Raw genomic sequence first — 26269 nt, 5'->3', positions numbered from 1 at the left:
CTGGCCGAAGATCCGCGACGCAGCTGGTAGTCGTATCGATAAAGAGACATCTTGGTTCTTCGAACTCGTGCATTTAACTGTTACACCGTAGAAATATAAAATTCGCAAACGGACATTCCCACATATATATCAAGGAGAGAAGGATTTTTATAAGTGAAGAAATATATTCGGAAGGGATTGATTGCTGAGAAAATTGAGTGGAGCCATGCAGATCAAGGATAAACGAGTTGTTATGACTGGTGCAGCAAGTGATGCGGGTCTAGCATTCAGCAGAGAGCTGCTACGAAATGGTGCTTCGGTATGTAATTTAACGCAGCAATAACATTGCATATGATATTAATAGATAAATGGACGCGGTTACGTAAAGAACCAAGCGCCATTTTCATGACTTTTAGTTTGCAAAGTGACCTGCGCTACATTATGCAAAATAAGTGGAGTAATAATTTGGAAATAAACTGCAAATTCCCCTATGCAAGTGATAGAAATAAATATTTCTTCCAGATGATAGTTATGATCGACATACGGCAGTCTCTTGGAGAACAAGCTGTAAATAATTTAAATAGCGAGTTCGGCCGCAAACGTGCTGTATTCCTCCACTGCGACGTGGCGAATAATTCCGAATTTGACGGTAAATATATCACGAGTTCGTTTTATGTTGTGCTTTCGTAACACGTATATGGATAACTGTACAAAGCCGAAAATATTGATTGCTGCAGCGACGTTCAAAGAAGCGCTCAACATTCTCGGCGGGCTGGACATTTTAATTAACAATGCAGGCGTCATAAATGAAACTAACTTTTCCGAAGCCATCGATGTCAACGTGGTAAGGTGTTATTTTCAACTTCGTAGTTGTTATATTAATTTTAAGAAAATATTGGCCACGAAAATCAGCAGAATCCTTTAAGTATTTTCTGATTATAGGACGCTTTCTACAATCAGAATATAAATATGTAAGCACATTTTCAAAAGTGAGTTAAAAGCGACTTGCTAGAAAAACGAGGCTTAAATGTGGCTAATTGTGCCTTGATTAAAAATGAAATCGCACGATAAGGTAATTTTAGATAATACGACGTTTCTAAATATTAACTTCACCATTGTAGACAGCTGTGATTCGTGGCACTCTTCTGGGGGTTCAACAAATGCGAAAGGACTCCGGAGGCAAAGGTGGTGTCATCGTAAATATTTCGTCCATCGCCGGTTTACGAGCTGTGTCTCAACTGCCGGTGTATTCTGCAACAAAGCACGCCGTGGTTAGTTTCAGCCGTTCCTTCGCGGTACGTATTTACGTTGAAAAATGTAATATACAACAAAATGACAATTATAACAAATAACGAAGAAATATCCACCTTTGGACAAATGAATTTTTCGAAAACCACGACAAAGTCATTTAGGAATAAATTTCTCCCGGCATGCAATACATTTCTGATTTCAGTCTTCAAACTTAAATTTCCACGATAATTTTACATTTCTAGATTTAACATTTTATATAAATTTTACAATAAAAAGATGCTCAAGAGAGAGATCATCGTAATCAGAAATTCTTTTGTTCACAGCAACCTTATCACTACCAGAAGACTAATGTAAAAGTAATTGTTCTGTGTCCCGGTTTGGACGACACACCCGTCTTGAAAGATTTACCGCAGGGTATTTCGAACGCTGATATTTTGCAGAATTATCGACCTCAGAGGTGAGGCCGCCGCTAATCCATAATTAAGGTGTTCTCGAAACTGATATAAAATATTGAAATAAAACTTTGTCGTCAGGGTGGAAAGCATAGCTCATGGATTGATATATGTAATTCGATGCGCGCAGAACGGCAGCGTATGGATCAGCGAAGACGGAAAACCGGTTTACGAGGTGCAGCTTCCCGACACTCTGCCGCAGAAAACCGAGGTTGACGCGAAGGCTTAACCGCTAATATAAAATCGATCGACAAATTAAATATTCCGTATGTTCACCATGCAACGAATAATGTTATCAAATAAAGTAACACTCCTCTACAAAATATGTCGTTAGATAAAATCTGATCAATAGAAATTGTAATATGTTATGAAATCTGTAACAAATATATTGCTATTTTGTACACAATGGCATTTTTACTGTTTAAATGTACATTTATATTCTTTTCAAAGTGAGACGTAACGGAAAGTACAGTAACAATTTGCAACAAAGTAGTTTGCGTTAATTTTGTAACTAACTTTCGCGAGACATTATTAAATTTAAACTGAAGCTAGTTAAATAGATAGATACTATATGTATAACTAAAGATTTTAGTCTTTGAATAAGTAGAAATAAAAGAAATAAATAAAATCTTTTGATATCTCAAGTAATGTTAAAGACTCACGAAATTAAGTTTTCCTTCAAGTAATTCATGTTTCATATTTTTGTAATAAAATTGTAAAATGTAACTTATTATTGTATAATATGTTGAAGCCATTTTTTAAATTATATAATATAACAATAATTCCTAATATAATTTAGTCTCAGAGTTTAATTGTATTTTTATGGATAAATGTCATCCTATATTATATTTTGGATAAGATTTCTTTTAACTGTACATTTGTAAAACGCAAAAAAATGTATTTAAATGTTTAAAAAGATTAATTGTTTATCTTTTCAAATCACGATCCGACCGCTGCACTGCATAGAGAATAAAGAAATCACATTTAACGTCGATGTATCATATAGTAAATAATATTCCATAAATCAATCAGACTAATTACGCTCGGTACATGGAGACTGTAATCTGATCTCTTGCAGACACTCGTATTTACGAACCGCTGCATCTCCGGATCGCCGCAGCGGACGCATAAAACCCACACAGGCGTGAATCTTTTCAGTGCAGCACGATAACTAAATAAAAACCGCGCGAGAAATTACTTTCCTTTTTGATTCTCGGAGTAAAGTTCGTTCGGAACCAATTCATACCGGTTATAGTATCGGCTCGGAGCTGACAATGCGCTCATCTCTCGGCTGATTTATCGTCGGCACGACGCCGACCGGACGTTAAGTGCGCTTTTTCCATTGATAAGATGCAACGAGCACGAGCTGTGCGCACGTCAAGCTCTTATCACCATTTTGTGCCACACGACTGCACCGAGTGCGTTATTTCTAAAGTTCGCCGACGCCACGAGGCGATTGATAAGCGTCTCATAATTTGCAAATAGCAAAGATGCAGCCTCTTCTTCCATCTGCATTGTCTGTTCTTCATATTTTCATATTATTCATATAGTAAATCGATAATGTATCTGTGTTTAACTGATTAGCGCCAAAGAATCTACAAAGGAGAGGAGAGGACATATGGGACGTCCTATATTATATAACATAAATTTGATAGAGATACAGAGATATAATAATGTTGTACAATAGTACAAAGATTTGTCTTCTTCTGTTAACCGTAATTCGACTTGGTTGATTTTTATAAATATTCGCCACGTGCATCCTCAAATCCAATGGAAAGAATGGAAACCTCCCACAGAAATCGCCGAGAGGTCATTTGATTAGGGCTGACTGCTGATGATAAGGCCATCGATAACAATTTATCGGCTTGCTTATTACGTCTTCCGTTGCAGCTACACTTAACGTGACCGATTCGAACAAAAGTTATATCATCCAATGATCGTCGCGATCACCCGGAACCGTACGATAGTTTCTCCGAGTTTGACCTGTCGTAAATCATTACTTTTTTTTTTTTGCAAATAGTACACACGCATACACCGTGCCACTTACGTCAAAATTGCGCCATGCGCCAGTGTTCTGTAAATTTTCAGCTGAACACGCGTTTCTGTTCGTATCAATTCGCAAAGATAATGCGAGCACACTCGAATACAATCATCTATGTTAAGTGTCTATTTCTTTTTCATTACACTTCTCTGCATTTAAGAACTGAACGCAACGCGTGCAGTGCGCTTAGACCGCGAAAGAAGAGAGCGAAGAAAGGAGTCAGAGTGAAAACAAAAATGCAGAATTTAATATGGAAAATAATTTGGAAAATAAATAAAGTACGAAGACACTGAGAGCTGCAACGCGATACGCTGGGAGCGTGAAAGGGTGAAAATATTCCTTCCCGTTGTACGGTACAGCGAGTAATCTATGGTAACCAGCCGGCTCCGTCCCTCGCGACGTAATATCATAAATTTCTGTTAACGGAATGGCCCGACGGGGTGAGATCAAATATGCAAAACAAAAATTTCGCAGGGAAACTCTAAAAAAAAAGTGCACAGCTGGATTGTGCGTTTTGATAAATTTTCATTTCGCTCGCCACTTTTTTAAACGTTGACCACGTCCAGTGCATTTTGCGCAGCTCCTTCAATTAGCAAGCATTTCTTCATACATGAGTAAACGAGTAATCGTTCCTAGTGTAATACTATCCTTCTTTCAGAAAATAAAGAGTATTTAGTATTGTATTAACACAAATTTGTGTGGACCGTTTGGGACATGTGATATCTGTTAAATTTATCACAAACTTTTCAACTGTGTGTATCTATATAAATATAGTAAAATAAGCTGCCATAAGCCGTGGTGCGCAAGAAGCAATCGCATAACATTGTTGAAAATGCAATTACTTAACGGTTCGCTTGCTTGGTCTACAATTCGCTGTAATACTATACATTGTTTATTATCTTCGAGTAAAACGAGAAGTGCGCGATTGTTTCAAGGAGTGCCTCTCGGCCTGTGTCCGGTATATCCAGTATCAGAAGGCGCATTGCTATGGATTAATTAGCCTCCGCGGAAGGGGTTAATTAGGGGAAGCGCTATCGGGAACATTGAAAACGACGAGACACGATAGACTGGTTAGTCTAGCGAGAGGGAAGATAAGAGGCACAATGAGAAAGCAGAGGATCGCGATAAATCGGTAAAGCGCAAAAATTATTATCAAAAGTAATCTTGTTAAATAAGTCATTTCATTCTTTTGCATCGTTGCTGCTTCTCATGCCACGATATTCGATAATTTTGACATATATTTCGCTCCGAGTTAAAAACCTGGGAGTCCAGCGGCAGCTGGACAAATCAGTAAAAATTCTTCGAGAAATCATTCATCGGCAAAGGCTCGTTATATTTCTCTTGTATCAGTAATCGTGCATATAACTGTGTACCTCTTACGAAAATAAAACGACAAAGCCAATCAGTCTAACGAATCTAACGATATTTCTTAACGCGTCTACATCTGCTTGACAAAATGGAATTGATCGTTAGATTTCCAACGCCGTTGACGATCTCACTGAGAGATGGAAAAACTTTTTTTCTTTATCGTAATTGTTCGATCTGCTGTCTGTGTAATCTGCAGCCCGGAGTTCACTTTCGCCCTCCGAGACATCCCCCGCCACAACGGGAACTGGAGTCGCAATATCGCGGAATCCTACATCGTTGCTTATCGTATATAAATACCGTTCGAACGGTCTCGAAGTTCAGTCAAAACGTATCGCATTACCAGCACGCACTCTCGATTCTTCGGTCTCATCCCACGAGAATTTAAGTGCGTCGGAAATTGATTGTATCCATTTCTCGAATATTCAAAGAGATTTCGTTCATGGCGAATAAAACGGGTAGGTCCTGATCCTTTCACCGAAGAGCATGTATATTCTGAACCTCCGCGATCCACTGCAGAGCATTGCACAGTGCTTTGTTACGAAAAATATGCAATCTAAAAAATAAGTGTTGTCGGTTATCTTATTTTTATGAGTTATAGTTAATAATTAATAAATTTATGAATAATCTTACAATTTGATGAATTTTTTGAGATAAAAGATTACACGAGGTTCACTGCGCGTAAAACAAAATAATTGTCAATGAATCGCCAGGCTGAAACATATTTTATATTATATTAGTATAATATATGTTATTGAAAGGATTAGTTTTCTTTTTAATGAAAGTGAAGTGTCTTCTTCTTTTAAGTGAGTTTTATGTTATAGATCCAAGTTTGAGAATCCTCCGCCGACGTTCATCGGCGTCGGAAAGGGCGAAAGAGATAGAAGCGATCAATGGCATCGTTTCGGGAAAAAATGTTTTGATAACTGGCGGTGCGGCAGGATTGGGACACGCTTTCCTTACCCATTTCTTAAAGCACGGAGCAAACGTATGTTCACAATTGAATTCGCAATGAAATAATTAATTTTCAGTTTAAAAAGATTTACAGGAAACTTACTTGAATCAGTATTATATAAATATAATTCTTTATAACTCTACAAACAATATATTTATTTACACAAAAATCTATATTTAAGGTTCAAACTTTATTGTGCAAGTGTGTGATGAAAGCGTTTTTTTTTATCGAAATCAATATATTAAAGAAACATTTATAATCAAGAACGCTCTTGCACATCACCTCTTAATTGGATTAATATTACTCTGCAAATTAAACCCCTCTTTGCTGTTAATTAGATATAAAGTGCTTTCCTTCTAAATCTACAGCATGACATTGACTATAGTATTTTACGAAGTGTCGCTATCTTTTTCGGTAGTGGCGTTTAAATTTATTTCACGCGTATTTGTTACAGAAAATAATTATACTGGATATCGACGCCGAAACCGGCCAACGAATTGTGCTCGGCATCGAAAAATCTTGCGGCGAGAAAAAGGTGCAGTTCATACACGCCGACGTATCTAATCACAAGCAAGTGACTGGTAAATATGAAGCAAGATTCTCAAATCGCACATAGATGTTTATTCGAGAATTATAATCGCTGAACTTGCCGAAGTATCGCTCGCAGAGTATCTTATTTTGTCTGTACCGATTTATAGAGGCTTTCGAAGAAGCATCATCGCTATTAGGAAACATTGACATCGTGATAAACAACGCCGGAGTTTTAGACGAGCGAAGATGGGAGAAGGAAATCGCGGTGAACATTGTGAGTATCGCTGATAACAGTTATTCGATTCATTAATAATTTACTTCACCTGTAATGTTTTCATTTCCTTATTCTGCGATATTTTCCCCTCTCAAAACTCTCGCAACGTTTTCTTCTCGGATTCTCCAATACATTTTATGTAATTTTATATTTCAAGTAACTTCGTGGCTTTTGTGTCGTCGTGAAATGATTTTGGCAAACTGCACGTGAGAATATACGGAAAGACTGAAAAATAAATATCATTGATAAGTAACGAAAATGTAATGATCAAAATAGAGAGTAGACTCTAATGTGTTGTGTGTGTGTCGATTCTAGGGAGGCATGGTCAGCACCGCGATGCTAGCTATAAAATATATGAGCAGAGATACGGGTGGTCACGGTGGCATCTTGGTGAACGTGAGCCAGCATACGGATATTCGAAATACAGCTCAACTTCCGGTTTACAATGCCACGAAGCACGCTGTCATCGGTCTATCGCAATCTCTATCGGTAATTACTAATTGTACAGAAAAAAATTCAACGCCGTTAAGTTTAAATCACCCTAAATTACCCCTTGTTACAAATAATCTCCTGATGTTCGTACACCGTTATCTATAAGCGATCTTGGGTGCGCTCGAGGAGCTATTTGGCGCTGAAAGCGTCATTCTGTCCTCGTTGCTCATAATAGAAAGACAGATAACATTTTCAGCGTTAACAGCGCGCTCCGCGAACGCACCTAGATATGTAGATTATTGTAGAATGCTGAGACTTTTAATTTTCATTATCCACGGGTTTTCACAATCACGTTTACTCTTCAACAGGATCCTTATCACTACGAGAAGACCGGCGTTACCGTGATAACTTTGTGCCCGGGACTGACGGAAACCGCCCTGACAATAGACAGCCCCAACAGACTTCTTTCCAGAGTCATGAAGGCGGATTTCGTCAAAAATCTTGAACAATTCTCGATACAAACGTAGGTCACCGTTAAAACTGTCTTTATGTCTAATGTTCGACAAGACCATGAAATAGATTAGCCAGATAAACGCTGGATGACATTCCTGCTACAAAATTAATACACTTTCGCCTCTTCGACAAATAATAATTTTCACGATAAATTTCCAACATATTAATCGCAAGTGAATTATTAATAAGTTCTTTTCTCCAAGATAAAAGTTTCCTTAGGTGAAAGTTTGAGGTACAGCTCTGAGATTTCGGGATATAGCTTGTAGATCCGACCCTCAAGCAAACGTTGCACCTCCTCCCGTGCCTACGTGTATAATCGCTTAATCGGCAAAGATAAATTTCTCAACGGCAATCGCTAATCTAATCTTGTTTTTGCAGGCCTTACGTAGTCGCGCAGGGCCTAATGACGATCTTGAGGATCGGCGAGACCGGCAGTATTTGGGTTATCGAGAGCGGCAGAGCGCCTTACGAGGTTTACATGCCGAATCCGCGTACTCTGCGACGTCACTACAAGAACAACTTCCCACACTCCGTCGACACTAAGGTCGCGGGAGGTCGCGCGATAAGAGAAGTCTGCGACAGCACGAGGACAGGCCTGATGGGCTGCGCTTGATAACCGGCAAGCGCGCGACCGTGATCCCCCGCACTACTTGGGGCTGGAAATCTTCTTCAATCCACGTGGCGAACGTCGTCCGAAGACCTCGTGAAGATAATTCACGCGTAGATCAGTATAACCGGAAGTGCATAACGAGATGCAGTCGAAGCGATATTTCGCGGAAAACAAGGTGTCCCTGAGATTCTTCGCGGGTCGTTTTACGTTACAAAGTTTCTCACGCATATTTCCTGTTTTGTCATCCGACTGTATTCGCTGGTTCACGTTTCCATCGTAATTTCCTTAGACACACGCATACATGTTCGACCTCCATTTTTATTCTTTAATCGAAACGCCAGATTGTACGAAGATGCCTGTGATAAAAAAACAAACAATTTTATAATAAACGTTTTGAAAAGAATGACACATTGGTCCGGAAGTAAGGCCTTAAAATTTCATGCTTCCGTGTAGAACTTCTTTCAGGACTAGCTCATTGTATGTACGTACGCTGCAAACTACAATTGTATTCGTTACAAATGTGTACGGCGAATCTCGATCACGGTGATACTGGAAGTTTTATGTTTCTAACGTGTCAGTAATTTGTGCGGACGATTACTTCCGAGCCATGCAAGAACATCGGCACGAGAAAAGTCCGTATGCAAAAACATAATTGCTCCCAGTGAGTTTGAGTTGTACGAACTAACGGGACCCGTTTAATCTATGGAGGGTGCGATATCGCGTGTAATAAATCATTCTAGTTTACTGTGTCGCTTATCAAGCATTTGAAACACTGGATATAGCGCATGGAAGACGCTGTTTCTTTTTTTTTTCTCTCTACACACATTCTAATCACACATGTAATGCGCAGCACACTTTGGTATCGCCAGACGCACGTTAGTCTTACCAACAACACATGTTTTCGAGTTCCTATTAAAGACGTTATATAATTTTATTTACATCCGAGTACATCTTTTTTTTTCTCGAAACTGCACAACAGCTCTCGCGTCTCCGAGTTGCTTTTTCAAATTCGCGCAATCTAGCATTTAAATCGTCATATCTTTCGTCGCATTTTTTTTTGCACACTCATCGAAGGGGTAGCGCGGGAAAGGACGATCTGCCTTATACAATTTCACGAGATTACAACTTGGCGGGAAAATGTCCCGTTTCATTCTGATCATTGGAAAATAGTGTGTAGGAGATCGGAAATGACACGACGACGTGTTATTTCATCATTTCAGTATTATTCAGTATCGGGAATCACAATATATCCGCTGTACAAAACAAAAATCCATTCTCGCGTACATTATGAATTGCTCTCACATGCTCTCAGGCATGAAACTTAAAAGTTAAATTTTACTCCCTGCATCTTTTTCTTTCATTTCTATTCCCGCTTATTTCGTTTCATAGTCCTATGTTTCCTTTTACTTCTTCTCACTGCATTTTCTCTGATAGCCTATTGGAGGTTTGCTTACCAGTTATGTAAATCTCAAGTTACGTTATGTGTTTATGTGTGTATGTAATATCTGTACGAGTTGGGGACTCCGTGTGAGCCATAGAAAAATAATAGTCGCAAATAATGTTCTTATTCTGTTTGTTTCACGTCTTATATCTTTAAGGACATTATCATGCTTTTAGTCTTACACCATTCGCCATGTAACACAATTCTACGCGCAGTGTCGTCGTGCACCTAAAAGGATTCTTCGAGAGCGTAAATAGTCCATTTACAATTCAATTACAAGTGAATTGTTTTTATTAACACTTTGAAAATCCTCGTCATGAGCTTTTGATTTTATATGACTCGACCACATTTAGGTCTTCTCTTGCATACAAAGTATCGTTCTTGTTTCAAGATTAGAACCAATTACTTTTACTTGAATATACATGTATAGTCGTTATTTTACATAACATTCTAGTGGAAAATTGTCACTTAATAATAAATTATTATTTAAATATTTTCTTATTGTATACATGTATGTCAAATAAGAACGTTACTTTGTACATACGTAGGCATTATACTAGTTTTAGAGTTCACAGAACAGAAAAAAAGAAACAAAGCGACAAGATGTAATTACAAGTATTTAAAAAAAACTCATAACAGCATTACATACATTGTATTTGATATAATTACTGATTATAACATAAACTTATAATTGTACCAATGCAAACTATTCTGTGTCGGAGCAATCGAGGAATCCTTAATTGCAGAACACGATGACAATTATGCAACATGATTTTGAACTTAGTTACTTACAATAAGACTGACGCTTGCAGCTTTCGTAATTCTAGATCCTTCGTAATGCAGATCTTGCGAAGAGTAGGCGGACTGCCGTAAGATTACAATTTAATAATACAAAAATTTTTTCATATGAACTGGCTTTCGCTTATTTCCCCACTTACATCCGCCCTAATAAAATTATACGTTTACATGAACTTCGAGAACTCGAAAAACTTTGTCTGCGTACACTCAAAAAAAAAACCAAAACAAAAAATATAATTTTTTTACCAGAGTTGCCTTGTACTATACCTCACAATGTTCCTATTCTCGACAAATGCAATTAGATACTATCGATTTTTACATACTTTGAAGAGAAAGTACTTTTATGTACGTCTGTTGCCATTCACTTCCGATATACGGATACAAGCCAGCTATTCCATAACGACCAGTATTATCAAGTCACCATCACCATAAAGCCATTCCATAATTATTTTATAGTCAAGTCGTGAGAAAACCGGACTGAAGAATGATCACGATTGAATTGTATTTTTTTTTTACCTAACTACGAACGGACACACCATTTGGTTTGCTCGAAGCGGTTTCAGATTTCTTCAATGAGAATTTTATTACTATATATTTAAAGTAAAATTTACGACTAGCCCCGACACAAGGGAATTTCCTCCCAAATTTTTTAGACATCTGAAATCCATAAATAAGTATCAATATAAAAAATAAGGAACGTTTTAATCATAATTGACTTCGATTCTGATACAAAAACGTTCGATTCTTTTAACGCCAATTCATCGTGATCATTGTCGACCAAGCGGTAAGAAAATTTGTCTCTAAAAGTACCTTCTCCGATCAATCTAGCCGCAAAATATCGATGCAAAGTCATATGCGCCAGCAATGTCCACATGTGCGATTCTTGTCCCCTAACCACCGGTTTGGCGATTGCAAACACGCTCCGTTATATAATATAATCTACATTTAATCCGGCCGAGTGTATCTTTTGTTACGCGATTCGACTGCCAAATTCTAACCCAAATCAGTCCGTAACAGTAGAGCACATATCGTAAAAATCTTAATCTATGGTTGTGTATACTTATACATATCAGCGCATCGCTTCTTCCCTCCGGGTTTTATTACTTTTTACTTTTTTTTTCGTGCCATACCGGTGACAAATTACATTTTTTTTTTAATTTAGATCGCCTGCGACTGAGGCAGACTGTTCGTTGGTCGCGCGATTTTGACTCCCCGTGTTATTCTGTAGTTGGTTAGGGGGTTTGCGATTACCGCCCCTGCTACCCCGATAGCCACCGCGAAATCCAGCGTTATTGCCACCGCCACTGCCTCTGTACATGCCACCACCCATACCACGGTAGTAACCACGGCCGCGGAATCCACCGCGTCTCGTGGAAGCCACGCCAAACGTTTCTGAATTCAGTTTCCGTTCCGTTCTCCAATCCGTGCGTTGGAATCGCCTGGAAATATTTTTACATTTCCAGCGTCGTATGTAAAATATGTCACGATGCAAATTGCAAAGTTATATCGATGACAGCGATTGAAAATTCTAATGCAATAGTCGACTCGTTTTGCGAAAGCTTAACAATTAATATACATCTCGAAATTTACAAAAATCAGGCATAAAGAGACTTAAATACTCTTCAAGTTTTAATCCTTTAGCTTCATTCAATTTTGGAAAAAAAAAATGTATCATAGTTGAAATTCAGTTGTAATTATATCCACTAAATATTCTCTTGATAAAACTTACCCTTTACTCCTTTCAATAGCCTCACAGCTAATATTGTCAAAGAATGATTTTGACTTATCATAGTGAACAATTTCCGGCTCCTCCTCAGGCTCACCTTCACCAGCACCAGTCTCGTTTCCACTGTCGTCTTTCTTTTCACTGTCTGCGCCGCCATCGATCTTCGCTTTCGCAAATTGCGACCTACAATACGACACATCAACGTATGAATTATATCACTAATGCCCGTTTCTACCAATGCAGATTAACTTTAATCTCGGCTTAAATTACTTCCCGTCTTTTTCCAGTTCGTAAAACTAGAAAAAGATACAAAGTAAGCTGAACCGAGATTAAAGTTAAACTGCGTTGGTAGAAACGGGTATAAGAGTAACATAATTTTAAGACAAGGCAATGTTAATGCGATGCGTAAGCGATTCGTATTTTGTTGTAATTACGATTGCTTTAAACTCGCACTGATTTACTTTTGCATGGTGTCCACATTGGTCACTTCAACAACTACTTGAAATGAATCCGGCACGTAACCATGCAGAACCAATCAATATCATAGTGAAATCAACGTCACGTTTATACTCACTTCATTTCCTCAAACTGAGTGTTAGCTTGTTCGAAATCGTAGTCATTATCGAACTTCAGTGTATTCTTAGCCTTGAGACCAGTGTTATTCGCCTGATTCATACGGAAACCGCCACGTCCTCGGCCTCCCCGACCTCTCATGTTGCCACGATTCACCCAACCACCGCGGTTGCCTCGACCACCTTGCATGTGACCTTGATTGGGGCCGTCTTGCTTCATCATGTCCCTCTTCGCATCGTTATACTGATTGTGAGACATACCCGCGTTGGTTTTGTTACCGTGGCTAAACATACGTCACGAAACATCAATTATAGTTTCCAAGTTTCAGCTGTACCACCCGTTTATCATAACAATATCAATATAGAATCGTTCTTGTGCAACTAAACAGTTTAGCATTGTAAAATAAATGGTCTCTAATCTAAAGATCCTGGAAAATGCATTGTTAGTACAATATATGTACATCCTTCATGGCTTTATTATGAAAGAGATATAGAAAAAGATTAATTTCGCTAAACGCAATACCTGTCATGATCTCGACGAGGCGGTTGGACGGTCCTGATATTTGTCTTGTCATTCAATTTGCCAATGTTATTGCCCTGCTGCTGTTGTTCGTGTCCTACCTGAATACCCTGATCCATGGTCGGACTTTTCCTCGTTAATAAGGACGACGTAGGAGTGGTAGATCGGGAACCACCACTGATGAGATCTAGCACACCTATTATCGCAATATGAATACGTCATACAATGTCCACTTTTGTTAGTTCAGGGAGACGATAGCCGACCAAAACTGCAAGCGAGTTCAACACGAAACTTGAGTATAAGAAAATAACTTAAACATACTTTTCATTCCCAACTTTTGAAATGAAAGAGAAACCGCTACTGACTTCTACAAAAGTTTCGCGTGTCTAATATAAAAGAAATCTCTCGAGGACTTTTAAACAATCATTATTGTTTACTGTTTATGCTATTGCATTATGACGAAGGTGCATGGAGTACAATTGAGATGTGCGTGCAGATGCAAAATAAATAACAATTTTAAGAGAAATTAAACGTAAAGCCAAATTACATAAAGATACAGACGAAAACTTTTACTGCGTATTTTTATTAAAGACTCCAAAGTTTCAAAAGTATACAAATTTTATTACACATATACAAGTGCGCAATAGCGATTCAAGAAAAATTATATATATCATAAAATGCATAGATACGTGGAAAATAAGCAAAGCAGATTGAAAATAGCAAGATGTAAAAAAGAAATCTACGTAGGAGTGCATGGCGTCTGTGCAACAAAGATAGTAGACTTTTGTTAGTGAGACAGTTCTAAATTTCATACATCACTGTAATATCAATTGTAAATAATGTAAAAAAAAGGAGAAAAAAAGTTAGAATGCATCGTGTATTCGCAGCTACGCATACTTGGGCCGCTCTTTTTTTTTTTTGACAGCGTGTAGCTCGGTTAGAACCAGGCATTACCAAAACAGAAGCAGCAAGAGGCATGCCAGCAAAGCAAGGGATACTTCATAGCAAAAACAGTTACCATCTTCCAGAGATTGATCTTTTGGTAATGGGTCGATATTGGCCGTTGGCAGTGAGTTTGGGATAGAGATGGCATTGGGTTCAGCGGAGCCCAAGCTCAACTCACTTGGCTGTTTATTCATTGCTCCGCGCGGATCTCTAGCTGCGGTCGGCATTCCCATTACCGGGCCCATGGCTCCCATACCCATGCCATAGGGGGCACCGTATTGGCCACCCATCGGGCCCATCTGGCCCATCATCGGATGAGCATAACTGGGTTGCGGCTGATACGATTGCTGGCCCATAGATGGCTGCACCGTCATCTGCGAACAATGATAGTCTCGAGTCGGCTAAAATCCAACTGGCAAATTTACGCACAATCCATCTCGCGCTTGGATCCCGTTAACCAAATTTAAGGACGCGCTCTCTCTCTCTCGCGCGCGAAGGAGCGGCGAGAGAAAAAAAGTTGCATAAAAATAATTACCTGCACGATAGCCGGATCGTTGGGAATGGAACTAACATTGTTGACGACTCTGATGTCTTTGATGTCCGATCCGCGGAACAGGATGTACTCGTACACCTGGTTTTGCGGCGCCACGGGGAGTTGAGTTTCTCGATCCTCGGTGCCAAAGGAGCGCACTACGAAGAGCACAACAAATAATCTCAGTCGTTTCGAGCTGCTGCAACTAGAGACGCCGGTTACATTAACGTCGAACGGGTCGTTTATCACGAGACACGGTAGTGTCTCGCGCCAAGTATAAGCGAAAACAATTAAGCGATTAGCAGTACGTCGAATCGTCAAGTTACTACACCTAGTTATATTTCGTAAATAAAACAAACAGGCTTCCGCTTGAGAAATAAATCAGGCGTCTGGTGGTCAGGTCCTCAGGTCCTCGACGTTACAATTTACATTAATATTCGTCACACTTTGTCGCGCGCAATTTGTTACATAAAATAACAACTCTGTGCACCTATCTTGGAGTCCCTATCAATCGCGAGAAGCGGAATCTCCTATTTATACGTTTCTTTCACACGACTTCAACAGCACATTCCCGAGAATAATATTTTCCCTTTTATTCGAAATTCTCTCCAAAGTCACTTATCACCGTAGGACCGAGCTGGAAGCCAGGGCGGCAAGGCCATGTAAACATTCGGGCAGAACGAAAGAGACAAACATTCCGCGCAAACGTTACGCATACCAAAGCCAAATTCAAAATTACATCCTCAGCATTAATAACGTGCGAGGTGGCCGTTTCAAGTTCCTCCGGTGTCCCCGGAGGTCCGCGTTTGCGGTAAAAACGCCTCTCGCGTTACATTTTTTTCCCCAATTCATCTACTACTGTCGCGAGCGTCGATAACCTAGTCGTACGTCGCGAAAATCTCGCCGGATTCTCGCGCGATGCCGAACGACCCGCGACTCGGCGGTTTGCGCTGGTAAACGCGCGGGCGACGGGTCGCATTCCAGCGGAATGCGGGACGCGACACCGGGCCGGCCGAGGATACGATCGCGGGGTCGCCGCGGGCTCCGGTCGTTTCGCGAAAGCCGTCGAACCCGGGGCGACTCTCCTCGACGACCTTTCGGCGCGTCGGTAGGCGACGACGACGACGACGACGACGGAGCGGCCGCCCGGTGGCGGCGAACTCGCGCGTCTCCGAGCCCCCGCGTTTTCCCGCGTAGCCGCTGCGTTTCGCGGGGAGTCGCGCGAGGTGCGTTCCCGCGTCGTCCAGTGACCCGGCGACAGCCGCCTCCGCCGCCTCCGCCGCCGCCGCCGCCGGTCGCGAGGACACCGGCCGCTCCGGGCGTCGCGTAGCGAGGCTCGAGCGGGACGCGGGACACCGAATCTCGCCGGCGACAGTGGCGGCGGTGGCGGCGGCGGCTACGGCGGCGGCGTCGTCGTCGACGGCGGCCGTGGCGGCGGGACAGCACGGTGGATGCGGCGCGACGGGTGTCCATCTTGGATTTTTTCCGCCGTGCTCTACTCACCGTTAGCCAGGGCGATCGTGCACTCCTGCGGATCGACGGTGAACAGACGGCCCTCATAGCGAATATCCGCCTTCGAGATCAAGCTGATCTTGGAGCCCAGCTCTGGCATACCACCGCTCATCTTGACTCTGGCTCCGTCGCGCGCCGATCGATGTGATTTCGCGAGATTCACGACACCATCTGACGGGGCCGTCCAGCTGACAGCAATGGTCGACGGCGGACTGCCAAGAGTGCCAACGACGCGCGGCGCATGCGCGGGCGCCGCCGCGCCGCGGGGCCGTCCTCAAATGGCGAAAGTGTGTTTCCGCGTCTCGCGGGAGTGCGCGCTTTTGGAATGCGCGCTCTCTACCCGGTGAGGAAACGATTCGTCGAAACGCTGTCGAGTCGACGTCGACATTTGACAAATTGACGTCGATTCGACGTCAATTTGACGGTGCCAATGTCGACTCGGCATCGTCTCGACATCGGAAACACTGGGGAAAAGGGCCGCAAGACTCGAGACGCAAGCGGTTATCGCGCGTCACTCGCGGAGACAAAAATCTAAAACGCTAAACGCCGCCTGAAGGCCACGCGCCATCTCATATCGCGACGCACAGACGCGGAAGATGACACGCGTGCGAGTATAAAAAGTCCGCGTGTCACGGGCGCGCCTGCGCACTGTCTCGCCCGCGGACGTCCCGCCGCAACGTTGGCGAGCCTGCGGCGAGTCCGACCGAAGTCGTCCTCACGGTGTTCCCCGCATCGACGTCTTTAACCTCTCCCCCGGGCACCTCGCGAGCGATCCGCGACGCCGGAATAATCGCGGGAGGATTTTTCCAGCAGTCGCGAGGCTGACCACGGCTCGACCGTCCCAGCGGACCGTTCACTGACTAGCCTAACCCTCTCCACGCATCGCACCCCAGGCCCAAACATGGCGGCGACGTTAGGTCGGATTTGTAAATCGGGTCTTCTGAAGCCGAGTTACGGCACGTTGATCGGCCAGGTAAGTGGAGCGCCCGGTGCCCCGGGTGTCCCCCGGGTGTCCACGTGCGCGCGCGCGCGCCTCCCGCGACGATCGCCCGGCGACGTCGCGGCGTCGAGCGTCGACGGTAACCTGACGTCGGGCCGACACCGGAGCCGCGGCCCCCGCGCCGACCGAGACCGCGCGAGCCCGTGTCGGCTGCTAAACGTCACGCCTACCCTCGGGCGACGCAGCGGCGCGTCCGCGCGACGTCGCCGGGGCGCCCGGCGGCGCGCGACGCTCACCCGCGGCGACGGTTCCGACGGCACTTTAACACATGTTATGTAATAGCGAGCGAGACCGAAAATCGGGATGCTCCCATGCCGGATGCACCGCGCGCGGCCCAGGTGGCACAGGTGGAACGCGCGACGTCGCGACGTTACTCCGCGCGCGTGGATCGCGTCGCCCGACCGTAGAAGCGATTAGTCGAGCGTCATCGGTTGTCAGAGACGATTTGGAAGTCGGGTGTTATCACTCGCATCACCGAACCGTTTGTCAAGTGTATTCCTCTTGACTCGATTATGTCATGATCTAAGAACGGAACATATGGGAGGCCTCTCGACTTAATTTTTATTTACTCACTGGCAGGCTTCGTGGCTTCGTCAACATCGTTCGGCTTTGGTCGTGGTTCAACTTATTCTTTGCCTCCTTCTAGCTGTCCTGTTAAGAGACAAGGGACGATTTTAACTGGGATCGGAGTTAACGACGTTGGTGAGAGCCAGGGTCGGGCTGATGAGCAGAGAACAATCCGCGAGAGCTCGAGACTCCCGAGTCGTAGACGCGAGGCGGAGAAAAACTCAAGTCGTGTACAAGAGACCTTCGCGACCTGAGTTTTTTTCTGCCTTACAAGGCTTGAGCTCTTACGGATTGTTCGCTGCCATCAGCCTTGGCCAATGACTTGAACGGACATTAGGTAGACATTGGCCGACCTGAGTGCGATATACGTGTATAATATTCTATAACAGCTGTTTTGGGTAATATATAGACAAAAGGCGTGCATCTCTTTAAATGATAATTAAATTTAAAGCAATCGAAGCGAAATTTACACGTAGAGTTGTAAAAGAAATGAATGCAGAGAAATGCCTGTTGTGCTTAAACTTTGAATTTTGCTTTCCAGACCAGTAATTTTTCCACGGTGAGGGAATGGCCTCGGAGTCGGAAAGTGGTATGTGAATTTGATTTATCTTGCCCGAAGAGATATCCCAATCCTGTCCAATTCCTCAGCTGTCGGAAAAGACCTTGCGTTCCTTCAAACTGCATGCGTTAGTAAGTTAGGGCGAATTTACTCTTTTATCCACATTTCCATTATATGACAACGTTATATAACGTGCGACAGCGACATTACATAAACCACAGGACGATAAAAAGAAGTAATAATACGTCTAACATTTTTCATTTCAGTTATTGACATGCTTAGGAGTGACTGCGGGAGGCCTCAGTGCCTTCATCTACGCTCTAGACAGTTCGGTAAGAGCTACCGATTTGATAGCTCATCCTCCGACATACAAATGGGACTTTTATGGGTGGTTCAATTCATTAGATCATGCTAGGTACAGCTCTTTAGTATTCAAATACTAACGACGAGCTATGCAAATGTGTTATTAATTTGTATTTTCTAGTATGCGCCGAGGCTGGGACGTCTACAAGAATGTGTGCGCAGCCTGCCACAGTTTGCAGTACGTGGCGTACCGTCACCTCGTCAATGTTACTCATACCGAAGCGGAAGCCAAGGCTCTCGCGGAAGAAGTCATGGTACATCTTATAACATTAACTATGAAAAGTATCTTATTATATATTTATAATATTGTAGAACACAAGACTTGATAATAATTTGTGTGATGCAGATCGAAGATGGCCCTAATGAAGTAGGGGAGTACTTCAAACGTCCAGGAAAACTGTTTGATTACGTACCATCTCCATATCCGAATGAAGAAGCTGCTAGAGCGGCAAACAATGGTGCTTACCCACCCGATCTCTCTTACATGATCAACGCCAGGCACAATGGAGAGGTGAGCCAGTTCTGAGTAACACAGGACAAGAGTGCAGTAAAAAGTTAAATTTATCAAATCTATAATCAATCTTCATTCAAGTTTTTCTTTTTGCAAAAATACTCCTATTACCGTTACAACTTGTATTTAATTGGAAATATGTTCTATACGTATTTCAGAACTATGTGTTCGCTTTGCTGACTGGATATTGTGATCCACCAGCCGGTATAGTTTTAAGAGAAGGACAATACTTCAATCCATATTTCGCAGGTGGTGCCATTGGTATGGCACAGGTGAGTCATTCACATTTCTTTTTTTTAATTGAGGATTACATTACAATTAGCAATATATTTAATTTTGCACCCGTTAGCAATAACAAAAATTAATCGAGTCCGCTTCCTCATACAGGCTATTTATGACGAAGTCTTAGAATACGAAGATGGTACTCCAGCAACTGCTTCTCAAGTAACAAAAGATATTACCACATTCCTAATGTGGACTGCCAATCACGAATTCGATGAACGAAAACAAATGACCATCAAGGTAACGTGAAGGTCTCTAAATTCCATTTTACTCTCGCTCATCCTTCGTAATTCAATATTAATTACTTTACAGGGTATTGGAATAATGGCAATTCTCACTGCTGCTGCATACTACTTCAAGCGACACAAGTGGACAACTATAAAGAGTACAAAATTAATGTTTATCCCTAAAAAATACCGTTAGCCAATGGAAATTAACGCCGCGATGTTAGCTGTTGCGCTGGTATCAGAAAGTAGTTTCGCAATTTAAGCAATGTATCCGGCAAGCTGTGGCTCCTCTCCGAAGGTTCAAACTTATTCATATAGCATTTGACGAAGCGTCAATTTGTCATCACTACCAAAATCTGCTAAATTAAACATTGTACATAGTTATACCGAATGGAGTCATCGTCTGATTTAAATAAAATTGTTAAACATAAACAACGTTCACTCCTTTGACGAGACGCACCGTCGTATTTATTCGCAATCGACTCTCGCCAAGATACGGCAAGTATTCATCAGCATTTTCAAATTCAAAGGATTTTTTAGTTGGTTAAATATTATACTTGATTACCTTTGGTAAGTTTTCATCGTGCGATTTTTGCATTTCGATACATTTTACAGTTTCAATTAAAAATTTTTCTTCAATCTATTTTCGAAGAGCAACACGCGAGAGGAAATATCTGCAAAAGTCTCAACATGTTCACGAAGTCATTTGGCTTCAATAAAGCAACACATTGTTCAAAGCTGATTACAAGGCCGCTAACATATGTGGGTAAGAGACGGAAGAAACGCTCGCTTCTAAGGAAATCACTTTATTCTCCTTAAGCTTGTTTTCGTCCACATGGAGCTATAACGTGTTACTCTTTTTAATAGGATGATTTAAATTACACTATTATATTAACGATAGTGTAATACTGAAATGCAAAGCGGACAAAGAGGTATGTATATCTTTCGTTCGGGTAATCTGAAAAACTTTTACATTACATAATCAAACGTGGAGATATTGTGAAATCTACTTTGGTGGAACTTTAGGTATAAAGACATCTTTTCGCTTAATCGGTTAATATAAATCTCGAGATTACATTATAATAACATATTATTTTCTTGCTGGAACATGTTTCGTTAATCATCATCAATCATCAAGCTGCATATATATATATTTCGACCTTCAGCAATAATTCATGTAATGTATGTATATGTCGTGATTGCACTAAAGATTGAGACGCATCCGATTTTGCAAACAATACGCAGCTCCTGCACTTTACACAGTATATTAGATATGATTTTGACGATTGTAACAAAGATAATTCACATAATACATCAACCATGAAGCCCTTGCGTCGAACAGTAAGCACTATCATACTCTATAATCCTGTTGTATCTTAATAGACGTAACCAAATACACATGCAATTGTTACAACTTTCAATATATCCAGATACGATATCGATTGAAAGATCTCGTCAGTCAGCGATGCTTCATATATTGATGTACTTTGCCATGCAGCATTGTATTATCGTTCACTACATACGAGATAGTACAAATCAAATTGTCATTTATGTTATGCTTCGATTACAAAGCGACGTCTCCTCATCAATTACGAAACGCAATTCGTTTAGCGTGAAAGAGAGAGAGGCCGTTCTTAAGGATTACAAATTTCCCAAACACGTACGTTATTTCATTGTAGATGTATCGCTAGTTGAAACGGTACGCAGCGCGGAAAAAAGTAAGTGGACGTACAGATTCGTGGTCCAGAATTTTGCTACCGCAGCATCCAGTGAGAGAGAGACACACCTCTGCAAGAGATGAAATGGCACTTGCGCGCAAACAGAAGAGAAATCTTAAGACGGTTCGCAATACCAGGCGTTACTCTTCTTCTCTCGTTAAAAAACTTCAAAGGCATAAGTTACTCTTACTGATTATTCATTTTCATTACATAGTCTGTGTCTCCGGTTTCATGATTCAAAATATGACTTTTTTTCCGCTTTACATTGTACTAGCTTGAAAAGCTGGAGCGAAGTTTCCCTCGAACCAATCCGCATCCGCGATTAAATTACAACCTCGTGCGCGAACATGACGGTGTATGCAACGAAATAATCGGGGGTTTCGGAGGAATAAGACTATTATTTTTTTTTTAGTGAAAAATTTCAAGAGAGAACCAGCTGTGCTTGACAAATGCGTTTCTTTTTTGTCAATTTTTTTCTATCTAATCTATACACAAACTCGGTACACTCATTCAACTTTCCAAGCTATTACCTCCTTTCTTTCACAAAGCTGTTTTTTTTTCGTCTTTTTTTTATTTCTTTTTAAACATATATTTTCAGCGGGCACCCTTTTAATATTATTTGGTACCTTCGAATCTCGCCTCATGCTATTGCAAAAAGGAAGATATCTCTGTTCATACGGTTAGGCTAAAAAGTGCTGCCCTCCGGAGGCTGAGAGAGTTTCATATTTTCCTTCAACGTCATCAAACGACGGAGTTCCTGAAGAACTGTTTTAATTGTGTACTCCCGCTGCCACTTCGCAAGGACCGGGACACTGCGATTATCCACCTTGTACGGAAATGGTTACATATTAAGTACATGGGTTCGCTTTTCTTTAATCTTAACGTGCACGCACATCTTGTATACTTACAGCTCCAGTGGCACTGTTAATGCAATTCATATTGATTCTGCTTAAAAATCTTACATTAGGGGCATCATCTGGATATCTCTGACCGCAGTCAATTTTCAAACTATACATCCTATTTTCATACGGTGTCTAAAAAGATGTCAGAACAACATTATATTAATCACATATCAACAGGACATTACTTCAAGTTGCGATGTAATTCTTTTTTTCTTATACAACACATATAATCGGTATTAAAACTGTGCTTTTGTATCTACGACGAGCTGCGCAATTATTCGTTTCGAGTATCGCGGACATTTTATCTGATGCCAATGCTAGAAAAATCTTAGGGCCAGTTTCACAAACGTCGTTTAACCGCTAACCGAAGGTTAATTGATTCTCTGTCTCTTCTTGGATAACAAGATAGAGAAAGATAGGAAGTCGACTGAACTCTGGTTAACAGTTAACCGACGTTTGTGAAACTGGACCTTAGTGAATGCGTCCGACGCGAGTGTCGCGACGCTGGGCTCAGCTCGTGTCTGAAACGCCGCGCGAGCGGGACCCGCGCCGAACAACGGAGCAACGTGAGAGGACTGGACGGGAGATTCTTGTTATCGCGATGACGACAAACGAGCAGTAAAAGGTATTCTTACCCTAGGTGGTCCAATTATCATACCGGTCCAATGCGTGAGGGTCATGTCGTCGTCGTTTTCCAGGCCCCAGCTGATCGTGCCATCGCCCACGCCTTTCTGGCCCTGTTCCAGCTCCTCCAGGAGGCGAAAGTTTCGGGGCATGACTGAAACAGAATTCGGTCAGGGGTGACGTGCGGGAGCCCCAAGTCAACGATCCCCCGCCCCCGTACGGGTGTGTTCGGTGCGCGAGAGACTGACGGGAGGCTGAAAGAGAGTCGCTCAACCACACAGCGTACACTATGATCGTACAACCCCGCGCCATCCCCGTGCGAGTCGTAACGGATCCTCGACAACCCGGAAAATCCACGAGAGAAACAAGAAAAGGGGGGAAAACGGGGGGGATTTGTAACGGTACGTAGCCGCGCGGTGCACGTAGCAGCCCAGGTGTACGCCCGCGCGACGTTCGCGCCACGATACAGGTTAGGGCTCGGCGAGCGGGGATCGAGCATGGTTAACCTTTCCCGCCGTTCCCGAGTGTGACTCGCAGGCCTGGAGGCGAGTCCGCGACATCGCCGGAGGGCGATGTCGACTCGCGACGGAGGTAACGTCGCGTTTGCCGTCGCGACGACTCGGGGAAACACGGGGCGGGCAACGGCTCGGACGTTCTGTCAACGCGCGTGGCACGGGAGCGCCGGGTCCGCGGGGATCGCCCGGGGCCGTCGCGCCGCGCCGAGGCTCCGTTTCTCCGGCGGAAGGGAAGAAACGCGGCGACGGTGGAGGAGGAGGAGGAGGATCGACCCGGTCGCGCACCGTAGGGGCCGCCTAAACAAAATAACTCACCTACACCGCTGTTGGGTACCGCCATGATCTCGTATTTCTGGCGAGGCGCCGTATTTTTCTATCCCCCTAAAGTACAGGCGGGCGAACGCGCACCGTACGCGGGCGAGTCACTCACGTGGAGAGCTGGCGCGGCTTTCCTAACTGCGGCGCGAGCCTCTCATCACCCGTCGGACGTCGAGCGGTAATCCGGCGCGCTACGGCCGAGAGCGTGTGTGTGTGTGTGTGTGTGGGTGTGTGTGTGTGTACGTGTGGGTGCGTGCGTGCGTGGTGTGCATACGCGCCGTCCTCCCTATGCACCGAAAATACACCCCGCGCACGGGAAAGAGATTCAGCCAACCTCCGCGATCCGCGCGAGAGATCGTCCGTTCTCCACGGACTAGTCGCTCTCTAGATCTCGTCGTTCGCGGGCGAGCCGCTCTCTCGCGCAGTCGCGGGTCTAAGGCTGGTATTACATTTGTCGTACGACAAAGTTTTTAAGCGTATTGATTGGCTGAAGGATAGTAAAATTCTCGAGTATCTAGAAACTTACTATTCAGCGGCCAATCGACACGCTTGAAAAATTTGTCGTGCGACAAATGTAATAGTACCCTAAAGCCTAGGGCCGGTATTCATAGAAGGCGTGTTTTCTGTTCTTCCACTTGGTAAACTAGCGCGATAAATTAGAGTGAAACGAGCATATTTTTTCGCGTTCTAGCCTGCCGCACCGGTTCACCAGCGCAGGGAGAGAAAGCAAACCTATAGTCAAGGGCTCGATTCTTGAATTCGTTCGAAGGAGAAACGTGTATGCGAGCGTTCTGCTCTTGCAGAACAGTGGCAGGTTGATTGGCTATTACGCATGGCTTTTAACCAATCGACTTGCAACTTTTCTATCAGAGCTGCTTTCGCGAGAAGATGAAAATGATCCGGATTAAAATGACCCTGTGCTATGATTGGTCAAATCTGGAATTTCATTGAATAAAATTTCAATGTGATGCTACGAAATTTCAGATTTGACCAATCATAGCACAGGGTCATTTTAATCCGGATCATTTTCATCTTCTCGCGAAAGCAGCCCAGAGTACGATTTTCGTACGCGTTTCTCCTGCGAATGAATTCAAGAATCGAATGTATAACGTTACGGTTGACTCAGTTAATGGTTAATTAAAGCACAATCAACCGTCGAAAAATAATCAGAAATTCGTTAAATTTCGTTCTCTTTGAAACTTGCATGCTGATCAAGTACGATTTAATTCGCGCGCACTCATGGACGTAATAGAGAATGAATCTTCTACCAAATATAAAAGGGAATCATTCATATTTAATTTCTCGCAATTAATCGCATATATGAAATGTGCACTTACGTTTCGTGGCGTGATTGACCAAATTCCGTGGAATGATTGACGAGAGACTTCATGGCACTTTGTATAACACCTCAGAATTAATCACACGCGACAGGAAATTGATATGATAAATGCTAGTTAAAGCCTCAATTCAATATTTCCTGTATGATTCGTGTTTTCAACTTAGACACGGCCAACAAATTGCACTCGAAGCGACGAGAGATTCAATGCGACGATACAAGATATGTCCGAGCATCGATTAAAGAAACAATTATCGTCCGTAATTTTCACAATGAACAAGTAATTTTAAGTCAGGTATCTTGCGCGATTCACGTCCCGTCGATGAACCGAGCATCGATGGCAAATCGCGAGGACTCAGCGACCACGCGATGATACCGATTACTGATTATCCATCGCAGTTTCTTTCCGTAGTTTACTCGCAAACGCGTATCAGGAAAGAATATTACGATATACGGAACGGCACGGAGCACTAACCGACTCGTTCGACTGTCGCCGCGCGAATGATCTTGCACACGGCGGCGTAAACACCTCGGCCGAAAACCGAGCGCGGATTCCAAGAAATGACGTAGCGCCGTAAACACCTCGGTCGAGAACAATCTATCGAGTCGCGCGTAGCGAATATTCCGTGTGTCTTCGCGTCGGTTTTTGTAACGCGATTATTTCCTACGAGAATCTCGATTATCCCCTACGAAACGGGATCGCGTCCTGCGAGAGTTAAATTGGCATTAACATTTATCAATCGCGTTTAAGTTATTGTCGCGATTCGTAATCATATCGTTGATTTCTACGGTGATTTGTCGAGATGAATATCACGCGTAATTGGAAGAGAAAATGCGAGGAATTACATATATAAATTATTAGTTAGTTTCGATACATTCACGAGCGATAATACCTTTT

The 26269-nt window shown here is 42.7% G+C and overlaps 5 protein-coding genes across 6 annotated transcripts; 3 read left to right on the top strand and 2 right to left on the bottom strand.

Moving 5' to 3' along the window:
- Nucleotides 1-23: 23 nt before the first annotated feature.
- LOC105570344 (peroxisomal hydratase-dehydrogenase-epimerase-like) lies at nucleotides 24-8406 on the top strand. Its single transcript, XM_012027473.1, has 13 exons — nucleotides 24-298; nucleotides 502-628; nucleotides 717-823; nucleotides 1101-1274; nucleotides 1554-1687; nucleotides 1764-1905; nucleotides 5742-5769; nucleotides 5913-6076; nucleotides 6498-6624; nucleotides 6742-6848; nucleotides 7164-7337; nucleotides 7649-7803; nucleotides 8172-8406. The coding sequence occupies exons 1-13, from the start codon at nucleotides 206-208 to the stop codon at nucleotides 8404-8406; spliced, it is 1767 nt and encodes a 588-aa protein (XP_011882863.1). The 5' UTR covers nucleotides 24-205.
- Nucleotides 8407-9205: 799 nt separating this feature from the next.
- LOC105570157 (protein LSM14 homolog A) lies at nucleotides 9206-16699 on the bottom strand. 2 transcript variants are annotated; one of them, XM_012027141.1, is made up of 7 exons: nucleotides 16441-16699; nucleotides 14941-15095; nucleotides 14479-14779; nucleotides 13464-13656; nucleotides 12943-13224; nucleotides 12372-12551; nucleotides 9206-12081 (listed from the first exon to the last, which is right to left on the bottom strand). In XM_012027141.1, the coding sequence occupies exons 1-7, from the start codon at nucleotides 16559-16561 to the stop codon at nucleotides 11796-11798; spliced, it is 1518 nt and encodes a 505-aa protein (XP_011882531.1). In that variant the 5' UTR covers nucleotides 16562-16699; the 3' UTR covers nucleotides 9206-11795. The 2 variants fall into 2 exon arrangements, with proteins under 2 accessions (XP_011882531.1, XP_011882532.1); XM_012027142.1 differs by having other exon boundaries at nucleotides 14584-14779.
- Nucleotides 16700-17138: 439 nt separating this feature from the next.
- LOC105570154 (cytochrome c1, heme protein, mitochondrial) lies at nucleotides 17139-20390 on the top strand. Its single transcript, XM_012027138.1, has 8 exons — nucleotides 17139-17422; nucleotides 18558-18605; nucleotides 18842-18990; nucleotides 19060-19192; nucleotides 19285-19449; nucleotides 19608-19721; nucleotides 19837-19971; nucleotides 20044-20390. Exons 1-8 carry the CDS (start codon nucleotides 17351-17353, stop codon nucleotides 20152-20154), a joined length of 927 nt encoding a protein of 308 aa, XP_011882528.1. The 5' UTR covers nucleotides 17139-17350; the 3' UTR covers nucleotides 20155-20390.
- Nucleotides 17573-18546, top strand: LOC105570153. The gene is made up of 2 exons (XM_012027137.1): nucleotides 17573-17941; nucleotides 18096-18546. Exons 1-2 carry the CDS (start codon nucleotides 17718-17720, stop codon nucleotides 18268-18270), a joined length of 399 nt encoding a protein of 132 aa, XP_011882527.1. The 5' UTR covers nucleotides 17573-17717; the 3' UTR covers nucleotides 18271-18546.
- A 358-nt stretch (nucleotides 20391-20748) lies between the features above and the next one.
- On the bottom strand, nucleotides 20749-24348 carry LOC105570152 (ubiquitin-conjugating enzyme E2 variant 2). Its single transcript, XM_012027135.1, has 4 exons — nucleotides 24033-24348; nucleotides 23214-23356; nucleotides 22585-22710; nucleotides 20749-22502 (listed from the first exon to the last, which is right to left on the bottom strand). Exons 1-4 carry the CDS (start codon nucleotides 24055-24057, stop codon nucleotides 22362-22364), a joined length of 435 nt encoding a protein of 144 aa, XP_011882525.1. The 5' UTR covers nucleotides 24058-24348; the 3' UTR covers nucleotides 20749-22361.
- Nucleotides 24349-26269: the final 1921 nt, after the last annotated feature.

Source organism: Vollenhovia emeryi, unplaced genomic scaffold (assembly GCF_000949405.1).
Source record: "Vollenhovia emeryi isolate VEMERY1.0 unplaced genomic scaffold, V.emery_V1.0 DF939121.1, whole genome shotgun sequence".
NCBI lineage: Eukaryota > Metazoa > Arthropoda > Insecta > Hymenoptera > Formicidae > Vollenhovia > Vollenhovia emeryi.
Note: the sequence above shows the minus strand (reverse complement) of the source record. Positions and strands in the feature narration are given on the sequence as shown.